The following is a 16980-nucleotide window of genomic DNA, read 5'->3' on the forward strand; positions in this document are numbered from 1 at the left end:
AGTGCTGCAGAAATTATTTTTGTGACCATGGCCAGATCTGTGCCTTGTCACAATTCTTGTCTTTGAGCTCCTTGGGCAGTTACTAATAACTCATGATTCTCATTTGCTCTGACGTGAGCTGTAAGGTCTGACATAGACAGGTGTGTGCCTCTCCTAATCAAGTCCAATCAGTTTAATTAAACACAGCTGGACTTCAATGAAGGAGCATAACCATCTCAAGGAGAATCAGACGAAATGGACAGCATGTCAGTTAAAAATGAGTGTCACAGCAAAGGTTTGGAATACTTATGACCATGTGATCTTTAAGGTTTTTTTTTTTAACAAATTTGCACACAAAAAAAAACAAAACAGTTTTTTTCTGTTAGATTTGGATGCTGAGTGAACATTACTTAGAAATAAAAATGAACTTTTTTTTATTTTATCAAATTGCTGCAATGAAACAGAGTTAAACATTTAAAGGGGTTCGAGTACTTTCTGTACCCACTGTATACTAATTTAGTTTTTTACACACACGTTTGATCTTCTGTTCTTTGCTTTCAAAGTATTCCCTGACATTATTAGTACACAAGGGGCTACGGAACTCTCTTGCGTCATTTTGCACCTCTGTCCTCGCTCCATGTCTCTGTGCGCTGGGTTTATTTTTATCTAAATTGCCCATCCTCCTCATGGCTTTCACATACAAATGAAGGATGTCTCTCCTCCCTGCAGAGGCTACGCGGTGGCCAGCAGCAGTGACGACCGAATGAACGAACCTCCCACATCGCTCGGCCTTGTGCCGCACCAGGTGAGGACTCAAATGTTTTACCCATCTCATTAGGCAAAAAAAACATATTAGACACTGCTCTTAGCGCAATGCACACCACTTGCAAACATATTGTTTGTGTCAAGCAAAAGTGAGCATTATTACATCATTGACTGATTTTGCCTTAAAAATCAATATTTTTTTGTCCTCTAATGTTCAAGTTGGATGTTTTAGTTGGCATGTGCAGGTTAACATGTGGCCAACAATGCAATGAAATGCTTTGCACACAAAAAATTAAAAAAATACAAGGAAATTATATTAAATGTAAACAAGTAAATTATATATGCTTATGTACTTTATTCTTATGAAATTATAATTTAAATCTGAAGTTTACATGTATTCTTTTACGATTTTGTACCAATATATACGTATATTTTTTTTTCGAAAAACAACATAAATTTAGTAATTTAGTAAGTAAAAAAAAATATAGGTTCAATGACCACTTTATTCTCAAAAGATAATTTTTAAGAGGGAAATGATTACTTATATCAACACTATTAAACTTAACTCATTAAATGATTACTTATTTTTCACATTAAGCTTTATTTTGTCCTGTTTAGCAGGTTAACGTATGACCAACAATGCAATAAGATGCTTTGCACAAGGAACCCCCCCCCCCCCAAAAAAAAAAAATATCTATATATATATATATATAAGGAAATTAGATTAAATGTATACAAGTACATTATGTATGTTTATATACTTTATTATTATAAAGTTATTTAAATCTGAAGTTGACATTTTTTCTTGTACGATTTTGAATGTATTCATGTAACAATAATTTTTGTTTTGTAAAAAACAACATAGATTTAGTAATTTTTAAAATTTTTTGGGGTGAGGGATCTCATAATATTACAGCCTATTCTTGCAAAAAAACAAAACAATCAATCAATTAATCAATGTTTACTTATATAGCCCTAAATCACTAGTGTCTCAAAGGGCTGCACAAACCACCACGACATCCTCGGTAGGCCCACATAAGGGCAAGGAAAACTCACACCCAGTGGGACATTGGTGACAATAATGACCCAGTGGGACGTCGGTGACAATGATGACTATGAGAACCTTAGAGAGGAGGAAAGCAATGGATGTCGAGCGGATCTAACATGATACTGTGAAAGTTCAATCCACAATGGATACAACACAGTCGCGAGAGTCCAGTCCGAAGAGGATCCAAGACACAGCAGCGAGAGTCCCGTTCACAGCGGAGCCAGCAGGAAACCATCCCAAGCGTAGGCGGACCAGCAGCGCAGAGATGTCCCCAGCCGATACACAGGCGAGCAGTACATGGCCACCGGATCGGACCGGACCCCCTCCACACGGGAGAGTTGGACATAGAAGAAAAAGAAAAGAAACGGCAGATCAACTGGTCTAAAAAGGGAGTCTATTTAAAGGCTAGAGTATACAAATGAGTTTTAAGGTGAGACTTAAATGCTTCTACTGAGGTGGCATCGCGAACTGTTACCGGGAGGGTATTCCAGAGTACTTGAGCCAGAATGGAAAATGCTCTATAGCCCGCAGACTTTTTTTGGGCTTTGGGAATCACTAATAAGCCGGAGTCCTTTGAACGCAGATTTCTTGCCGGGACATATGGTACAATACAATCGGCAAGATAAGATGGAGCTAGACCGTGTAGTATTTTATACGTAAGTAGTAAAACCTTAAAGTCACATCTTAAGTGCACAGGAAGCCAGTGCAGGTGAGCCAGTACAGGCGTAATGTGATCAAACTTTCTTGTTCTTGTCAAAAGTCTAGCAGCCGCATTTTGTACCAACTGTAATCTTTTAATGCTAGACATGGGGAGACCCGAAAATAATACGTTACAGTAGTCGAGGCGAGACGTAACAAACGCATGGATAATGATCTCAGCGTCTTTAGTGGACAGAATGGAGCGAATTTTAGCGATGTTACGGAGATGAAAGAAGGCCGTTTTAGTAACGCTTTTAATGTGTGCCTCAAAGGAGAGAGTTGGGTCGAAGATAATACCCAGATTCTTTACCGTGTCGCCTTGTTTAATTGTTTGGTTGTCAAATGTTAGAGTTGTATTATTAAATAGAGTTCGGTGTCTAGCAGGACCGATAATCAGCATTTCCGTTTTTTTGGCGTTGAGTTGCAAAAAGTTAGCGGACATCCATTGTTTAATTTCATTAAGACACGCCTCCAGCTGACTACAATCCGGCGTGTTGGTCAGCTTTAGGGGCATGTAGAGTTGGGTGTCATCAGCATAACAGTGAAAGCCAATACCGTATTTGCGTATGATGTCACCTAGCGGCAGCATGTAGATGCTGAAGAGTGCAGGGCCAAGGACCGAACCCTGGGGAACTCCACACGTTACCTTAACGTAGTCCGAGGTCACATTGTTATGGGAGACACACTGCATCCTATCAGTAAGATAAGAGTTAAACCAAGACAGGGCTAAGTCTGACATACCAATTTGTGTTTTGATACGTTCTAATAAAATATTATGATCGACGGTATCGAAAGCAGCGCTAAGATCGAGGAGCAGCAACATAGATGACGCATCAGAATCCATCGTTAGCAATAGATCATTAGTCATTTTTGCGAGGGCTGTCTCCGTGGAGTGATTTGCCCTGAAACCGGATTGAAAGGTTTCACATAGATTGTTAGAAGCTAAGTGTTCATTTAACTGCTCCGCAACAATTTTTTCAAGGATTTTTGAAATAAAGGGAAGGTGAGACACCGGTCGGTAATTTACCATGAGGTCAGAATCGAGGTTAGGTCTTAACTTATATTAACACTATTTAACTTAACTCATTAAATGATTACTTATTTTTCACAATATTAAACTTTTTTTTTGTCCCGTTTAGCAGGTTCACATATGGCACACAATGCAATGAGATGCTTTGCACAAGAAAACAAACAAAAAAAAATATATATATAAGGAAATTAGATTAAATATAAACAAGTAAATTATGTATGTTTATGTACTTTATTCTTGTGAAATTATCATTTTAAATCTGAAGTTGACATTCTTTTTGTAGGATTTCGAATGTATTCATGTATCAATAATTTTTGTTTTGTAATAAACAACATACATTTTGTAATGTTTTAATTTTTTTGGGGTGAGGGATCTCATAATATTACAGCCAATTCTTGCAATGAAAAAGAAAAAAAGATATTACTTTAATGACCACTTTATTCTCAGAATATTATTTTTTGGGGGGTAAATGATTACTTATATTAACACTATTAAACTTAACTCATTGAATGATTACTTATTTTTTACAATATTAAACTTTTTTTTGTCCTGTTTAGCAGGTTCACATAAGGAACACAAGGCAATGAGATGTTTTGCAGAAGAAAACCAAAAAATATATATAAGGAAATTAGATTCATTGTAAACAAGTAAATTATGTATGTTTATGTACATCATTCTTGTGAAATTATCATTTAAATCTAAAGTTGACATTCTTTCTTGTACAATTTTGAATGTATTCATTTAACAATAATTTTTGTTTTGTAAACTACATAAATTTAGTATAATGTTTTAAAAAATGTTGGGTGAGGGATGTCATAAAATTACAGCCAATTCTTGCAACAACAACAACAACAAAAAAAAGATATTGCTTTGATGACCACTTTATTCTCAGAAGATTATTTTTTTAGGAGGAGTAAAACTTAACTCATTAAATGATTCCTTATTTTTCACAAATATTAAACTTTTTTTGTCCTGTTTAGCAGGTTCACATATGACCAACAATGCAATGAAATGCTTTGCACAAGAAAACCAAAAAAAAAAGAAAAAATATATGGAAATTAGATTTAATGTAAAGAAGTAATTTATGTATGTTTATGTACTTTATTCTTATGAAATTATCATTTAAATCTGAAGTTGACATTTTTTGTTGTTCAATTTCAAATGTATTCATGTAACAATATTTTTTTTGTAAAAAAACTATATAATTTTAATAATGTTTAAAACATTGTGGGGTGAGGGATCTCATATTATAGCCTACTCTTGCAAAAAATATATTTATATTATATATATATATATTTTGCTTTAATGACCACTTGATGCGGATTTCATCACGGTAACACAAAAATGATCATTCCAGTCCATTTAAAGTTTTTCATTACGTTTCAACCTCCGTTTACCACGGGGTGAAACGTCTTAAAGGCTTCAGTCAGAAATTTTTGTTTTAGATCAGAGGTCCCCAAACTTTTTGACTCCGGGGCCGCATTGGTTTAAAACAATTTGGCTGGGGGCTGGGCTATTTATATATATATATATATATATACATATATATATATATATATATATATATTTTGCTTTAATGACCACTTTATTCTCAGAAGATTATTTTTTTTAGGAAGGGAAATTACTTATATTAACACTATTAAACTTAACACATTAAATGATTACTTATTTTTCACAATATTAAACTTTATTTTGTCCTCTTTGGCAGGTTAACGTATGACCAACATTATGAGATGAGATGCTTAGCACAAGCAAACATAAAAAAATAAATATACATATATATATAACGAAATTATATTAAATGTAAACAAGTAAATTATGTATGTTTATGTGCTTTATTCTTATGAAATTATTTAAATCTGAAGTTGACATTAATTACAGCCTATTCTTGCAACAAAATAAAAATATTGATTTATTGATCACTTTTCTCATAAGATTTTTTTTTTTAGGGTTGGGGTTCATACTTATATTAACACTATTAAACTAAACTCATTAAATGATAACTTATTTTTCACAATATTCAACTTTTTTTTGTCCTTTTTATGCCCATATCTGCTGTACAGGTTTACTTTACAAAAAAGAAGTGTGGGATACATCTCTTGTTGCCTTATTTATATTTGATTTTATTAAATGGTTTTATTTTAATGTTTGGCGCAGCCGGATCGGAGCAGGAAGGGATTGAAAGAAGAAATAATGGAAGACAGAGGGGGAAATTGGGAGGATAAGACAGAGGGACAGCAACAAAAACAGAACAACATCAGCAAATACGATATGTGCAAATATGATACGAAAAACGATAGCAAAAAACCAGTTACCGAAGTAGATAGTAATAACACTGAAATGACAATGATCATTATTGCACTACAAATAAATAAATAGATAGTACTTTATTGATTCCTTCAGGAGAGTTCCTTCAGGAATGGAATAATAAAAATAGCAACAGAAATAACACTATTGATAGTAATAATAATTACGTCAATTATCAACAATACATTTGTTTCAAGTGCAACAATACATAAATGTAATGAAAACTTCAATTACAAAAGAAAGCAGATAAATGGAGGGAAAGAAAGAGAATCAAACTATATTAACCTTGTAGATTATCGTAAAAGTAGGTTAAGCTTTTTTTTTTTTACCCAGTTTCCTCTGGTGGGAACAATGTTAATGAGTGTATGTATGAAACTTAATACCTTATTACTTATTTTTCACAATATTAAACGTACCTCATTAAATAGTTACTTTTTTGTACAAGTTATGACATTAGCAACTTTATTCTCTTTATATCATAAGTTACATTTTGTACAAATAGAAAGGAACAAGCGGTAGGAAATGGATGGATATTTTATATTTTGATAATCATTTTTACAACATTTTGTCATTGAATTAACACTTCATTTATATCTATATTTAGAGTTTCTTGTAACAGTAACTGCTTTACTTTCTTGCTTTCCTTTTATATTATATTATTTTCCTTGTGGTTGTCTTTAATAAAGTTTAGAGAAAGTTTAGAGCATTATTTTCATGATCAAGGAATCTTTGACAAATTAGGTGACCATTACATGCATGCGTTGTCATGGGGTTGCCATGGAAATGGCAGCAGTTCCACCAGAGCGCTTTGAGTTCGAATGTACGTACAGCATGGAGTGCTCTTACCTTCCTCTGTAAAGCAAATGTTCTTTATTACTTATGTGATCGACAGACTCATATTTTAAAGTAACACTTAATAAAAGGAGACCACGTGATGCGCTGCTATTCGAGCTGTGCCCTTTTGCACGTCTGCTGGTGTTAACTGTCTCACACATCTCATTTGCATCATCATCGCCATCACCTTTTCATCAACATCCGTCACCCCTGACGAATTCCGCCATTTGCTCGACACCTCGGCCGCCCGTGATATTTCAGCCATTGAATTATCCACAGAACAGCAGCGTACACATTTGTGAGTGTGAGTGAAAACAATGATCACCAAAAGATTATGCATAACATGTCCAAAGTGTTTTGTGTGCGTGTGATGTCCATCAAGGCCTTTTTCCTATGTAAAGTTATGCCAATGCAACCTTTGCAGCTTATTAGCGGCTCACTTGCAAGGCAAAAGTGACAACCAGTGGACATGTGAGGAACTGCATATGTGTTTCACTTCACACTCCATAATATTTTAGGAAAGGATAGTTTACTGCAGGGGTCGGGAACCTTTTTGGCTGAGAGAGCCATACAAGCCAAATATTTGAAAAGGTATTTCCGTGAGAGCCATATAATATATCATTTTAAGACTGAATACAACTAAATGCATGCATTTTTAAGTAAGACCAACATTTTTAGAATATAATAAGTCTGTTATTCATTTTAATAACATTGTTATTCTGAAGCTAACTAGCAATAAATAAAATACTTCTTACCATTAATGTGACTTCTTGTACAGGTGCTGTAGAAACCGGATGGATGGATTAAAATGCATGAGAATGTTTTATATTTTGAATGTTATTTTTGACACTGTGATTACCAGCGGAATTATTCATGACTTATCATGTTAAGCAATGTCAGCTCAGATTTATCTCAGAGCCAGATGCAGTCATCTGAAGAGCCACATCTGGCTCTAGAGCCATAGGTTCTCTACCCCTGGTTAACTGCATAAATTGATGCAATACAATGCATAATGATAATCTGACGCGGGGTTCAGCAACCCGTCTCTTTAGTGCCGCTCTAGTGGCTGTCTGGAGCATTTAAAAAAAAAGGATTGACAATGGAAAAAGATGGAGGGAATTTATTTTTTATTTATTTATTTTTTTTTTTTTTTTGAGGATAAACATGACTCAAACCTTCTCATTTGTTAGAAAGCCCACTGTTTAATATGTTTGTGTGTATGCTTCACTGATGAGACTATTTAGTGATAATCGTTTTGTCCTAGTTTTGGCGGTTCTTGAACTCACCATAGTGTGGACTGTGACGCAACAGTTTGTTTATTGTTTATTGAATGGATCCCCATTAGCTGAGCCCTAGGTGATTGTTAGTCCTCCTGGGGTACATATAGGAGCAAACAAAATAAATATACAAAGAATATATACAAACCTTGTTTCCATATTCAGTTGGGAAATTGTTATATGTAAATATAAACAGAATACAATGATTTGCAAATCCTTTTCAACCCATATTCAATTGAATGCGCTACAAAGACAACATATTTGATGTCCAAACTCATAAACTTTTTTTTTTTTTTGCAAATAATAATAAACCTAGAATTTAATGGCTGCAACACATGCCAAAGTAGTTGGGAAAGGACATGTTCACCACTGTGTTACATCACATTTTCTTTTAATAACACTCAAACTTTTGGGAACTGAGGAAACTAATTGTTGAAGCTTTGAAAGTGGAATTATTTCCAATTCTTGTTTTATATAGAGCTTCAGTCGTTCCAACAGTCCAGGGTTTCCGCTGTCGTATTTTACGCTTCATAATGCGCCACACATTTTCGATGGGAGACATGTCTGGACTGCAGGCGGGCCAGGAAAGTACCAGCACTCTTTTTTTTTTTACCAAACCACGCTGTTTTAACACATGGCTTGGCATTGTTTTGCTGAAATAAGCAGGGGCGTCCATGATAACGTTGCCAGGATGACAACATATGTTGCTCCAAAACCTGTATGGACCATTCAGCATTAATGGTGCCTTCACAGATGTGTAAGTTACCCATGCCTTGGGCACTAATACACCCCCATACCATCACAGCTGCTGGCTTTTGAACTTTGGGCCTATAACAATCCGGATGGTTATTTTCCTCTTTGTTCCAGAGGACACCACGTCCACAGTTTCCAAATATAATTTGAAATGTGGACTCGTCAGACCACAGAACATTTTTCCACTTTGCATCAGTCCATCTTAGATGAGCTCGGGCCCAGCGAAGCCGGCGGCGTTCCTGGGTGTTGATGAATGGCTTTCGCTTTGCATAGTAGAGGTTTAACTTGCACTTACAGATGTAGCAACCAACTGTAGTTACTGACAGTGGTTAATGAAGTATTCCTGAGCCCATGTGGTGATGTCCTTTACACACTGTCGGTTTTTGATGCAGTACCGCCTGAGGGGATCAAAGGTCCATAATATCATCGCTTATGTGCAGTGATTTCTCCAGATTCTCTGAACCAGTAGATGGTAAAATCCCTAAATTCCTTGCAATAGCTCGTTGAGAAATCTTGTTCTAAAACTGTTTGACAATTTGCTTACAAAATGGTGACCTTCACCCCATCCTTGTTTGTGAATTACTTAGCATTTCATGGAAGCTGCTTTTATACACAGTCATGGCGCTCACCTGTTTCCAAATTAGCCTGCACACCTGTGGGATGTTCCAAATAAGTGTTTTATGAGCATACCTCAACTTTATCAGTATTTATTGCCGCCTTTCCCAACTTCTTTGTCACGTGTTGCAGGCATCAAATTCTAAAGTTAATGATTTGCAAAAAAAAAAAAGTGTTTAACAGTTGAACATCAAATATGTTGTCTTTGTAGCATATTCAACTAAATATGGGTTGAAAATGATTTGCAAATCATTGTATTCCGTTTATATTTACATCTAACACAATTTCCCAACTCATATGGAAATGGGGTTTGTAATTATGCCTCATTTTTAAGTATATTTGAGCTCATTTAATATCCTTTACTTTTATCCTATTTGTATATAATTTAGTTTTGCAGCACATCAAACATTACCTAGCTTGCCAAAGATTTTAATGAATCTTAAAGAAAAGGACAGCCTGCCATTTCCTTTAACTTGGACACACACTTTGGCCATTTTAAGCCAGTCATTTCCAAGAGTGTTCTCACCCTCTGATTCCTAATGTTTTCCAATGTAGTAAAAATGTGAAGAATAAATATTAATTTTCAAAATCTCTGTCAACAAAGATTTGTATCAGCCTGCATGTGGTTATTTTGATAGTAGGCCAATATAACTAATATAGACACCTACATCATGTGTCTTCATTATAATCTTAGTCTTTAATAGAGGTACTATGCTGTAATACACTTCTGCACCACTTGTGGCAGCATTGACATTCATCCATCCATTTTCTACTGCTTATTCCCTTTGGAGTTGCGGGGGGCGCTGGTGCCTATCTCAGCTACAAACGGGCGACAATCTGGAACAGAAGAAGTCTGGTGCTAAAGTCATAGAGAAGTTTTCTTAAACCTGACCTAAGACATAGTTATATGTGTTGAACAAATACTAATCTCTGTGATGAACACATGGTTTTATATCATTTGACAAGGTGACAAATTACAAGTCGGTTAGATATTATGGCTGTGATCTTTGGGTAACTCACAAATCTGATTGGATTTGATTATTGGGGCTATCTATTCGATTCAGAATTGCATATTAATTCAAAAGTATTCTCAATTCAAAATCAATACTTTTTTCTAATAAAATTGGGTACCAACTCTATGATTAACTACATTCCTCCATGCAACGGATAAACAGCTCTGATAAATTTGTATATTGTTTTATTTAAATTCTTTAAAATAAAATATACCTAAACATTTAATAAAGACAAATAAGATACCAGGAGAAATACCCATCATTTCTCCTTTTTTAAATTAAATCTAAACAGCATATATTGGCACACACCTCAACAATATGTTTTGTCTCAGTGGATGGACAGAAGAGATATAAAATAAAAAAATAAAAATAAAAAATATATATATATATATGTGTGTGTGTGTGTGTGTGTGTGTGTGTGTGTGTATATGTATATGTATATGTATATTATATATATATATATATATATATATATATATATATATATATATATATATATATATATATATATATATATATATATATATGTGTGTATGTATGTGTGTGTGTGTACATATATATATATATATATGATGTATATATATTATATGTGTATATATTATGTTGTATATGTGTACATATATATGTGTACATATATTTATTTTTTAGTTGATGGTTGATTGTTTTTAATCGATTAAGAATCATTACAAATCAAAATCACGATAATCTAAGAATTGATTCTTTTCACACCCCTATAAAATATAATTATTGAATATGATTAAAATTAAGGGTAACGCGTTATTTGAGTGGGCCTTCTATAGTGAAAAAGTTGGGGCCCAAGGTCAAAAAGGGTAAGAACCCCTTGTATACAGTAGGTCATTCATTCTCAGTTGATTTGAGTGATTTATTGGTTATTGGTGCTATTTTTTCATTTTATCTGATATATTTGTATGACGTCATACTGACCTGATGATTATCTGTTCGATAATTATCGGGCACCCAAACTTAATTCAAATAATTACCAATTTGTTCTTGCGGTATATTATTTTCTTGTCAAAGTACGATATTTTTCTCATTCTTGCATGGCTTTGTTCTAATATTATGACGCTATAGTGAGAAAATAGTTTTCTCATTATATGACAAAAAAATATATATTTCCGTTATACAAATTAATCTTTTCTGTAAAATGTATTGCCCGTTGTTGTTGTTGTAAAACAACTTTATTCATGTACATTTTAACACTATTGCCATACTTGTCATAATCACTCTCCAGAAAACAACTTTTTACATTTTTATTTCAAAATATTTGCACGTTATTGTCTTATATTGTGACTTTATTTCACTAACTACCCCTTGTAATACATGTTTTTCTTCTCAAAGCAGTTTTCGATCCTAAACAATCACACCACAAATATTTTCAATCGTATTCATTTTAACTGAAATTCCTAAAGGCCTAATGAAATGAGATTTTCTTATTCAAACGGGGATAGCAGGTCCATTCTATGTGTCATACTTGATCATTTCGCGATATTGCCATATTTTTGCTGAAAGGATTTAGTAGAGAACATCCACGATATTTATGTTCGCAACTTTTGGTGCTGACAAAAAAGCCCTGCCTTTACCGAAAGTCGCAGACGAAGACTTCACATGTTGGTGGCTCCTCACATATTCACATTGATTTTAACGGGAGCCTCCAACAAAAAATGCTATTCGGACCGAGAAAACGACAATTTCCCCATTAATTTGAACGAGGATGAAATATTTGTGTTTGAGGATATTGATAGCGACGGACTAAAAAAAAAAACGCGATTGCATTGGGACGGATTCAGATGTTTTTAGACACATTTACTAGGATAATTCTGGAAAATCCCTTATTTTTCCATTGTGTTGTTAGTGTTTTATTGAGTTTAATATAACCTGATAGTCGGAGGTGTGTCTTGACGCCAATGTCTCAGGGGAGTCGACGGCAGCTATGGACGGCACAAGCTCAGCTGATCTCCAATAAGAAGCAACTTTTTACCACAATTTTCTCTCCGAAACCTGCTGGTTGACATTCCGTCTTGATTCATGCTCGCTTGACCGCGCTCTGATCCATAGTAAAGTTTCACCTCCAGGAATTTTAAACAAGGAATCACCGTTTGTTTCTGTGGCTAAAGGCCAAAGCTTCCCAACTCCATCTTTCTACTTTGACTTCTCCAATATTAATTGAACAAATTGCAAAAGATTCAGCAACACAGATCTCCAAAATACTGTGTAATTATGCGGTTAAAACAGACGACTTTTAGCTGTGTGTGTGTGCAGCGTTCTTATTTCCTAAAAACCCATGACGTCTTGCGTTCACGTCATCATTACATGACGTTTTCAAGACGAAACTCCCGGGAAATTTAAAATTGCAATTTTGTAAACTAAAAAGGCCTTATTGGCATGTGTTGCAATGCTAATATTTCATCATTCATATATAAACTATCAGACTGCGTGGTGGGTAGTGGTGGGTTTCAGTAGGCCTTTAAATACAAAAACTATAAATGGAAGTGATAGCTGCTGAAAGTTTGTCTCCCTGCCACCAGAGGGTGCTCTAAACACGTTTCAAACATGCAACCTTCCACATGGCCAAGCTTCCAAGTGTCATATTTAATTGTTAGCTAAATAAAACTGACATGTTAACAGGAGCTGTGTGCATATAAATAGTGTTGTTTTTTTCCCCCTCCATACGGGAGTGTTGATGTGTTTACAATGCTCCTTCCTCCGCAGATCCGGGGCTTCCTCTCCAGGTTCGACAACGTCCTGCCCGCCAGCCTGGCCTTTGACAAGTGCACGGCATGCTCGCCTGTTGTAAGTGGCACGCTCCAGTTCACCTCAAATACGTCATCACATGAACTTGTCCCATCAGCATCTGAAACACAAAATGCAGCTGAAACACAAATAAGGGTGTAGTAGTGTTTTTTGGGGGGGGATTCCCATAATTCTCATAATTCCCGGTTCTTTACTGCGAAGTCAGAAGATGGCGTGTTGAAATGTTGCTCCTGGAGGAATAGAGGATGCCAGGAAAAGCTGGAAAATCAATCAGGCAGCAGTTGCTCGCTGATGTCTGTTGTATGAGCGCCCATCCGTGTGTGCCATTTGGCCTCGCACAAAGTCGCCTTGCGATAAGTTACATCACACCAGCCTCTGTTTTTCTGTCGAAATCCTGCAAAAAATGCTGCAGATCCTGCTATTAGCCCAAGTTGCTTTTCATCCAGAACCCGGCGTTGCAGGATATTGCTGCAGCTGTGCACGCTTTTTCACAGCGACGCGACCTTTGTGAAGTGAATTATATTTATATAGCGCTTTTCTCTAGTGACTCAAAGCGTTTTACATAGTGACACCCAATATCTAAGTTACATATAAACCAGTGTGGGTGGCACTGGGAGCAGGTGGGTAAAGTGTCTTGCCCAAGGACACAACGGCAGTGACTAGGATGCCACAAGCGTGGAATCGAACCTGCAACCCTCAAGTTGCTGGCACGGCCACTCTACCAACCGAGCTATGCAGCCCCTTTGCTTCTCTAACAGGCGTGGATTTCACACAGATATTACCCTGCCGCTGTTACTGCTGGTACTACTTTAAAAGGCGGAAATGATCGAAATTACATTGTAAAAATACCTTTTTTACATGTTAATAAAATGGGCTCCAAAATAGGGCTGGGCGATATGACCTTTTGTTAAAATCTCAATATTTTTGGGCCATGTCGGAATACATGATATATATCACAATATTTTGCCTTAGCCTTGACTGAACACTTGATGCATATAATCACAGCAGTATGATGATTCTATGTGTCTACATTAAAACATTCTTCTTCATACTGCATTAATATATGCTCATTTTAAACTTTCATGCAGAGAGGGAAATCACAACTAAGTCAATTGACCAAAACTGTATTTATTAAACTATTAAGGAGTGGCACAAACATTCATGTAATTTCCAAAACAGAAAATGCAAGATTGTCAGACATTTTAAAACAAGGTATTAGTGCACTTTTTTGCATGATGTCACTAAGATGACATATCAAAACAACACTAAATTAAAGTGCACTTTTTGTACAGAACGCCATTACAATAGTTAAAAACAAATAAAGTGCACTTTTGTGCATGATGTTACACAATATATTTCAAAAACTGTCAAATGAAAATGAGCTGCATAATAGGAAATCAAATAGTATATGTCATTCATTCTGTGGTAGGTTCCTGCGGACATTATCTCCGGTTGTTGATTTTTTTTTTGATACGGTGTTGATCTGGAAATTGTTGCTTCAGCATTTTGTGGGTGTGGCACCGAATGGAGATGTTGACATGCAGTTTCAAGCACTTTTCATTCTCTAGTGGGTGACTTGTCAAATGATGCTACAAATTAGCAGTGCCACTACTTTTTGTAGCAACGCTTTTGCCACATTATTGTTAACATATTCCCGCTTGAAGTATATTGATATATCGTTCAGCCTTACTCCAAAACAGAACTGATCGTATAAAAGTAATGTAAAGGAGTCTTATCATGCAAAACCAACTTTTTTTTTAACCTATATTTGGTACTTGTTTTTGTGTATTTGGGATCTGCGTAAATCCTGGAACTTTGAAATAAATTCGTGAAGGCATTGCGGAGACATTTATAAAATAATCTTGCCTTCCTTCATGTTTCTTCTAAACGAGCCGTGTAGGTTTTGCGCAGACCTGTGACGTTTTCTGCTCTGTGACATCGGCGGTTTTTCTATCATTTATGGTATAAATTTAGCTAAAGTGCTTTGCCTGAGTACACCATTGTAGTCAATAAGATCTTTTTTTTTCCCCTCTATCTTTTTGTGGGGCAGACTGGGTCGTACTTGCACATGCATCCACCGCTGTTGCCATTTCTAATACAAAGTAGTGTATCGTTCTAACTTATATCTGTCAAAAGGCTCCATAGAGAAGCGCTAAAAACTACTACAAAGATGTTAGGGAGAAGGCGCAGTCGAAGTGGAGCCACGTACCGTTTTTTCCGGACTGTAAGGCGCACCGGATTATAAGGCGCTCTGACTAATAGTCTATTTTCTATCTTTTTTCATATACATGTATAAGGCACACCAGACTATAGGGCACATTAAAGGAGTCAAATTATTATAATTTTTTTTTCTAAATGTAAAACACTTCCTTGTGGTCTACATAACATGTAATGGTGGTTCTTTGGTCGAAATGTTGCATAGATGATGTTTTACAGATCCTTTTCAAGTAGTGGTGGTGTAGCGTGCAAGGACGGTAGTGGAAGAAGTGTCAAAAGATGGAGTTAACTGTTTTAATGAAATTCAGACTTTACTTCAATCAATAACGGAGCAGCATCTCCTCATCCGGACACAACAACACAGGAAATGTGTCCCGTGAAAAACTGTCCGACCGGAACTCTCTATTAACCAAAGTTCCTTGGGTGAATAATGTAAACTCACTACACCGGTATGTTTTAGCGCTTTCATGGCGAGTTTAATAACATATATAAGCAAGAACTTTACACTACTTTATATTAGAAATGTCAACAGAGGAGGAATGTCTCATAACATGAAGATAGAGAAAAAGAAGAAGCTTATCGACTACAAAGGCGGACCCGCACAATTTTTCAGGATTTATGCATATCCCAAATACAGATCAGCAGGTACCAGAATGTTAGCAAATTTGCTTTTTCATAAGATTGCCAGATAATGTTTTACCTTATACACACACCATAATAATATTCCTATGCTTAGTGCGCCGACAATCCATCAAGCGGTGCGACTTCATAGCTTACCAAAGTCGTACTCAAACATTTTGATGGAATTTTGAGCGCCGTGTGTAATGTTCTATATTTTCAATGAAACATTTAAAATGTCGGTGTTGTTTACTTGAGACCCGTCATAGTGCCGTCTACACATATCGCTTATGTTTGACTGCCATCTCCTGGTCAAATTTATCAGTACACTATGTACCAAATAAAATAGGTTGAGGTAAGCTCAACCAAAATGATTCCTTACATTAGACGCACCGGTTTAAAAGGCGCACTGTCAAGTTTTGAAAAATAAAAGGATATTAAGTGCGCCTAATAGTCGGAAAAATACGGTAATAAACAGAACATGCAGCATTTATAAACAGGCACAAATTTGAAAGCATTTAGTGAATCTGTACGTGGGATTAAACTGTGGAATGGATTTGGTAAATAATGTAAACAAGGTACTAATATGAGCCAGTTTAAGAAAGTGTACAAGCAGATGGTGTTTACAAAGTATACTAAAGAACAGTTGAAGTAAGAAACAGATATATTACTATCATGTACTCTTGTGGGACTAGGGAATTATATGAGTAAGTAAGTTCTGCTTTATACTAATTTACTGTTTCTGAAATATTTGTTACTTTGCAACTCTAGCTACTGTATTCAGTCTCTCTCTCTCTCTCTCTCTCTCTCTCTCTCTCTCTCTCTCTCTCTCTCTCTCTCTGCCTAGTTTTCTTCCCACTGGGGAGTTTTTTTCTTGCCTCCGTCACCAAAGTGCTTGCTCATGTGGGGAGTTTAGTTGTTTTTTTTCTTTTTTTAATTCTGCTGCTTACCGCACAGGGTTGGGACCAGGCAAACTCTGCTTCTACTCACTCCTTCGGGACGGTTGATCTCTTGAGCAAAATGGGTGCTTGTGAAGTTTTGACCTGTTCCTTA

At 35.8% G+C, this 16980-nt stretch overlaps 1 protein-coding gene across 2 annotated transcripts in view; it reads left to right on the plus strand.

Moving 5' to 3' along the window:
• Positions 1–16980, plus strand: part of atg7 (ATG7 autophagy related 7 homolog (S. cerevisiae)) — a 188895-nt gene that overhangs the window by 70392 nt on the left and 101523 nt on the right. For both annotated transcript variants that reach the window (XM_061888129.1, XM_061888139.1), the window contains exons 16-17: positions 709–784; positions 13051–13131. In XM_061888129.1, coding sequence (XP_061744113.1) covers positions 709–784; positions 13051–13131 — 157 coding nt within the window. The remainder of the gene's footprint in view (positions 1–708; positions 785–13050; positions 13132–16980) is intronic.

This window comes from Nerophis ophidion, linkage group LG02 (assembly GCF_033978795.1).
Source record: "Nerophis ophidion isolate RoL-2023_Sa linkage group LG02, RoL_Noph_v1.0, whole genome shotgun sequence".
In the NCBI taxonomy this organism is placed as follows: Eukaryota; Metazoa; Chordata; class Actinopteri; order Syngnathiformes; family Syngnathidae; genus Nerophis; species Nerophis ophidion.